This window comes from Squalius cephalus (genome assembly GCF_949319135.1).
Source record: "Squalius cephalus genome assembly, chromosome: 12".
Taxonomy (NCBI): Eukaryota; Metazoa; Chordata; class Actinopteri; order Cypriniformes; family Leuciscidae; genus Squalius; species Squalius cephalus.
In genome coordinates, this window is record NC_137133.1 from 9,846,648 (window position 1) to 9,853,197 (window position 6,550).

Consider the following 6,550-nt stretch of genomic DNA (forward strand, 5'->3'; position numbering starts at 1 on the left):
ATAAAGATATGCGTGTTCTGAGGTTTAAAGTCTTTTTTTATGGTTATTCTTTTGATTAAGATTCACAATTAAATGTTAAATTCAATTAAAGCCTTTGACATCTGTAATTCATTCACTGTACTTTGAATTCTTGTTTGTGAATATATATATATATATTTTTTTTTTTTTTTTTTTTTTTTTAAAGGAGTCAGATCTGGATGACTTCTTTCTGTAGTACAATATTATGATCCAACTCAAAAGGCATCTCTTTACTGTCATAAAATTGAACTGAAACCTCCACTCCCTCTCTACTTAGTAAACAAAGAATCAGAAAAGTTGAGCAAATATTGGTTTATAACAATATGAGGTTAGTCTCTTTCCTGGAGGAAGACTTGAGCTACTGGACTAAATCAAGGCTTAAATCAAACCTGCCATGAGGCAGGTTTAACTTATGATTAACGTTGTTTCTCAAAGAAGACATGTTTTACTTGGATACATAAAGTCATGGTCAGAATTACTGGCACCCTTGGCAAATATGAACAAAAAATTCACAAAAACCTAACCTTTCATTGAAGTAGTAAAACAACTGAAAATTTGTGAAGCTCAACAATCTTTTGCTGCACATCAAAACTATATTTGGTTTTACTCATTGTGGTGGATGATTTAGGGAATTTGACCTTATATTGTTCCCTCATATTTAATAATCCTGTAAAACAGGAAGCCATGGCTGGACAATTGTACCCTGGTGTGCTAACAATTGTAACTATGAATGGGAATATACTTCAGATATTTTACTCATAATAATTAGGGGTAGCCTACCAATTATTGTGCCTCCCCACCCCCCACACACAAATTAAAGATCAACCCAGATCAGCCCATAGATCAAAAGGATAAACAATACAGATTTATTGCAGTCCTTTTCTGCTGCCATCATTCTCCTTGGATTTGCTTCTCAGTTCCATGCAATTAAGATTTTCAAGGTAATTTCCTGTTTTATTGGCATCCTCTGTCATGCTAATTCAGATTAGCACAGTTGGTTTTAAACTAATCTTGTTTATTTTAATTCAGGACTCCATAGTTTAGGTGTTAGTTAATTTGTACTTAATCTGTATTTCAGAAAGCCATTTTTAAGACACAATTAACAATTCTAGATTAAAGCCTACTTAGTCCTGTCTTAATTTAAACCCTGTCCGGGAAATCGCCAACAAAGAACATTATGTTTATTCTTATGAGGTGGATTCATTAGTACCAGATTTAACACTGTTTGAGAAGTGTCAGGATTTAACAGTCCTTATTGTTACATTGTTCCCTCAAATCCACCTCATGCACAAACACCACAACTATTAGTGCTAAAACATCGCTGCCATTTGACACACTATGGCTCATTTCAATAAATAAACTATGTTGCAAAGGTTGTCAAATTTGCCAACAGCAGTGTATAGCTGCAGTGTCTTGGCGCCCCCTGCTGTTTAGTTGGTTTTAAGGTCCATTCAAGATGATTTCAGCTGCTTTCTCATTTTCAAAGAAGAAAACATTTTATTTTTTTATTAGAAAAAAAAATACATAGAGTGATGAGCAGTGTCCTGTTGATCCTGCAACAGAAAAACGAATATATTTACCTTTAGCCTTGATTACACATATTGTTATCCTCATGAACAACGCCAGACTGCTAGGTGTGGTTTAGCGTGCAGGTGTTGACTTAGGTGGATTTTATGTGTTTAGATATAGGGGTGTGTTTGGACATGTGTGTGTGTGTATTACCTCAAATCTGAGTGGGTGCAGTAGGCGCTGTTGAAGATTGTGCTTCTTGTTGCTTGCACTTTTCACACACATGGATGCAGTGACTGTATAAAGGAAACCATGAACAGACATTACTAAAAATTGATTTCAGTTCCCATCATGCAACACGTTAATGACATGTATAATACACACATTTTGATACTTACTTATGTCTAAATCCAGGAGGACCAAAGCCTTTTGTGAACTCTGGTCCCAGTTTATTATTGAACTTCTCTTTGCAGGCCCCAACATAGGACGCTTTGCCTACTGCAAAACCCACAATACCCGCCACTGCAGAGGAAAGTAGATTGAGGAGTTTGTATTCCAGCTGTATATTGCCACTGTATTGATGATACAAAGCATGCATAATAATATGAAGTGGGAAATTACATTATTATTCAAAAGGGACTTACAAAGCAGTTTAGGGAAATACCCAAATCGCTTGGATTGTTTCCAGACACCTATAAAAGCAGTAAATTACAAACTGGATTATCTGTTTTCAAAATTAAAATGAAAAAAATCAGGGATTTAAAGACTTTATAGGGGCTGTTCATTCAGAATGCATTTTTCAATTCCACTGCGTTGCTTTTCCATTCTTGTTCTGTGTAAACATGAGCTAGATGGAAATATTGCGGTAATCTCTGCACCCAAGTTAAAAGTTGTTCCATAAACACAACGTCGTTTTAAACACAAAAATGTGTTCTGTGTGAACTCTATAGGCTATTTAAAGAATAAGTGTTTCATTCATAAATGCATGACTGACAGACTATTGTAACCAGAGTTTTTTTAGTACCGTTGCCCGTTAACTCGATGTCTAAAACCCAACAGCTTTGTGTAATGAATGCTTTTCCGCATTATGTAGACTGAATCTTACCACTGTATATAAGGCCACCAGTCACAGCCACGCTCCCGGTAGAGAGCGGAAGAGCTGTGGAGACATTAACAGGTCAGAGGTTAAAAAGCTACACATTATGATTCCAAATTCAACATCTAAATACCAAATGGTTCCAACACCCATTTTTGGAAATGATTCCCGCTCTCCAAAGGGGATGGTTGGATAAAAGGGTGCTTATAGAAGTGCACTGACGATGGAAAATACAGTATACCGATCAATATCTCATGTATACATTTTTTACCTTCTAATAAATATTTGGTTACAGTGGAGAACTGGGTCACAGATCACTGTCAGCGGCAAACACCAGGCAGACTAAACTTGAGGATTATGTTTCCCCCAACACAAACAGTGCTAGGGTTAAACCAAATTCAAAACATAAGCACTGGATAATAAATGCACCACTGTTTTATTCCATTGGCTAACATTCTTGAAAATACATGTACACACCTGCCAAATCCCTTTTTACCAAAGCAAACAACCTGTGAAGATCATTCAGAGTTGAACCTCTCCTATATGTTTTGACTTATTTTTAAAGTATGCTACCACCCATCACCTAAGACCTTATACAAATTGTGTAACTGAACTGAACAAAAACATCATAACAGGTCATATCAGGTCTATTTCCTGATATGTTCACCCAACTTAAGTTCACAGCTTATTTACTCACTCTCACCCTTTCTTTGCTCTGTGCAACACAAAGATTTAGAAAAATGTCTGTTTTTGTTTCTGTTTTGTACAAAAAAAATACAAGTTTGAAGCAACATGGATGTTAATGATGATGGCATTTTCATTGTGGGTGAACTATCACTTTAAGGTATAGTATACATATTTCTTTACCTCGATACCAGAAGCTCTCGTACTGACATTCCTTCCATATCTGCTTCATATCTTCCCTGGGAAAGCGTCGATCTGTTATGGGGCATTGGAATTGCTGTAACAGCAAAAAGGTCCGAAAAAAGTGGTCCTGAATATTCCTCTCCTTTCAATGAACTTTAGCATACAGTATACTAACATGCATTACTGCTAGTTAGATGACACGGGAACTCAAATGTATAAAGTTGTTTGAAGAACTTGTTTCATTCTTATTGTACATACCTAAACTTTCAACTTTAATGCAGTTTTATTAATTATTATATGTAATGTATAGAATAAACAAACAAGAAGCTTTAGTCAAATTGTTACTCACTCACTGAATCAAATAAACTCACTCCATATCAGCCCCCTAAGTACAACTCAAATTTTAAATTTATTGGGTCATTTTTTTTTTCCTCAGGAAGTTACAAACATTTAACAAGCTATTCCTATGTTAAACAATAATCATGTGGTTCTTTCAAGCCAGGTGGCTGCTTTCACAGGATATTATGTAGGCTACATTTGAGCACATTTTTAAATGCATCTAAAATCTACAAAACCCAATTTACATCTTTCTGTCTTTCTGTGTAAACATGGTGACCACCATACAGAAGATGCAGGCCTGGTATCACAAAGTGCAGTGAACACCTGGTTTCTACCAGTCTACATGCTATCAACCACTTGAACATTGATCTGAACTAACATTCAGATGCTGTACATGCATTTAACAAGCTATTCTTTCGGGTCACATGACGTCACTGTAGCTTTGCGCCGCCATCTTTACGTCTTTACATCTTTTTTTTTTTAATTGATTGAATTTTCAAAATTACAGAATTTGATATTAAGTTCTTGACACATTTCTTTTACACATTTTAACATTTGGTAAGTATAACTTGAAACAACAATAATTTGGAAATAAAAATAAAATAAAGGGCATCACAAATATATATTAAATTAATTTAGCAGAGATAGCCTACAGATATTTTGGCTTTTCGATTTTTTAAAAACTTTACAGACTCAAATACATTTTAAAGGCTGCTTTAAAATGAGCAAAGTTGGGTTTTGAGTTACTCCATTTAGTTTGATGAATATGAAATTTTCCTAATAATAGAAACAAATCGATAACATAAATTTTCAGTAATGCCTGCAATATGTTGTGCAGTTGGCTGCACAACAGCCGAAAGAGGAACCCCGAACTGGTATTTTATTCTATACCAAAAGAAAAGGATAGAAGAGAGAATCATTTATTTAAAAGACCTGCGTCTCATGTTGGTTTGTGGTTAATTATATTTCCATTATACTCTCAATGCCCAACATTATACAGACAGATATCGACAGAATGTTTTTTCTTCATTTTATTTGTTGCACTTTATCATGGTAAGTTGGTAAGATTTGGGGTTGTTTTGAATATAACTGTATGTCTGTCTGTTAGTTAAATACCTACCTAAATCTAATAAATAGTTTTCTGAAGTTCATAAAGATATTGTCTTCGTCACATGCGCTTTAGATGTTATTTTGTGTAAGCTCTGCAGAGTCAGACAGACGATGCATAATCTCAGCCTTGAAATGCATATTAAAGGACTAGCCTAGTTCTTCCAAAAATGATAATTCTGCAAATCCTTACGGTTACTTTCCGTGGAAGACAAAGGGACATTTTTGAATATGGAGACTCTTCTTGTCGATGTAATGAAAGTGAATGAGTAACTTTAGCCTACTGGGGGCTGTCACGCAAAAAAAATAAAAAAAATAATAAAAGACAAAAAAAAAAAATCACAAAAGTATCATAAAAGTGATCTGATACGACTCGTCCATTATATTACTATCGTTATTTATTCATATGATAGCTTTATGTAACGAACAAACTGCAATTTAAGTCGTTATATTATAATCACTGGTGAGCTTTTTACCTCTTGATAGCTTTTAATCGCAGCCGAATCGTGAGTGAATCATTCAAAAAGATTCGACTCGAAAGATTCATTCATTTCGATATTTGTGTGTATTAAACCTTCTCTATAAATGAACATCTGTTATTACGGACTGATATGGCAGTCTTTTATGATCTTCGGCTGATGTCTCTGGCTGTGCTGATGCTGGTGTCTCAGCTGGAGTCTGCCAGTGCTGCTGTTCGGATTAGATAGATTCATTCATGCCAAACAGCAGCAGATTCATAGATTCATTCATGACATCGCCCCGACTCTCATGAACGCGCGCCATGAACTTTATGACTTAAGTATTTATATATATCATGAAGGCCAATTGGGGCAAGTCTGGGGCAGATAATAAGGGACAAAAGAAAACTGGGGGTAACAAATAAGGATCGGAGACTAAAATTGACATTTTCTCCAGGTATCTCTGTCTCTCTCTCTCATTCAAATGGGAAGTTTGAGCGACGGGCGAGATCGGTCGTAAATGTGGCGGCGTTCTATTAAAGATCTTAATTTTTATTCAATGTTAAAGACAATACATGGATATTTAGCTGCAGTCTTTTTAAAAGATAAACAAACCTCTCAACACTCTCCTACCTTCCACCCAGACTGGCCGGGTTTTCTGTCCACCAGTCCTCCTGCTTCTGTACTCTGATGTCCTTCTGTGGTCATGTCTTTTTCAGCCATGTCTTCCTCTCTTTTCTCTTTGTCTGTTCTTCTTCTGTTTCTACTACATCTTTCTGCTGTTTTTATTTTGACCTGCTCATTGAGCTCCACCTCTCCATTCCTTAACTTTGTACATGCACCTCCCTTTGGGGGCAGTGCTGTGATAGTACAGAGGGCTGCTTTCTGTGAACATTGTGGTTTAAACCCAAATGCAACGTCATGGTTGCCCTGCAAATTACATGCACATGAACACTGTGCTATTTGAATTGAATCACGTTTTTTTTTTTGTAGCAGTCATTACATCATGCTTAAAAGACCTTAAGAGTGCTGGTGTTTTACCAATGTCAAACGTCCCCTTTCAACGTCATTCGAGTTTTTTTGAAGTGTGCCGATTTCCTGTTTTGACACATACTCGTGTCAGCAACCTCACCTCTGTCCAACATTCACTGCCTAC

At 36.0% G+C, this 6,550-nt stretch overlaps 1 protein-coding gene across 2 annotated transcripts; it reads right to left on the reverse strand.

Moving 5' to 3' along the window:
- Positions 1-197: 197 nt before the first annotated feature.
- Positions 198-6,312, reverse strand: ociad2 (OCIA domain containing 2). 2 transcript variants are annotated; one of them, XM_079889211.1, is made up of 7 exons: positions 6,028-6,312; positions 3,491-3,584; positions 2,633-2,686; positions 2,172-2,219; positions 1,926-2,049; positions 1,741-1,823; positions 198-1,571 (listed from the first exon to the last, which is right to left on the reverse strand). In XM_079889211.1, the coding sequence occupies exons 1-6, from the start codon at positions 6,115-6,117 to the stop codon at positions 1,742-1,744; spliced, it is 492 nt and encodes a 163-aa protein (XP_079745337.1). In that variant the 5' UTR covers positions 6,118-6,312; the 3' UTR covers positions 198-1,571; position 1,741. The 2 variants fall into 2 exon arrangements, with proteins under 2 accessions (XP_079745337.1, XP_079745336.1); XM_079889210.1 differs by lacking the exon at positions 6,028-6,312 and adding an exon at positions 4,075-4,230 and having other exon boundaries at positions 605-1,571.
- Positions 6,313-6,550: the final 238 nt, after the last annotated feature.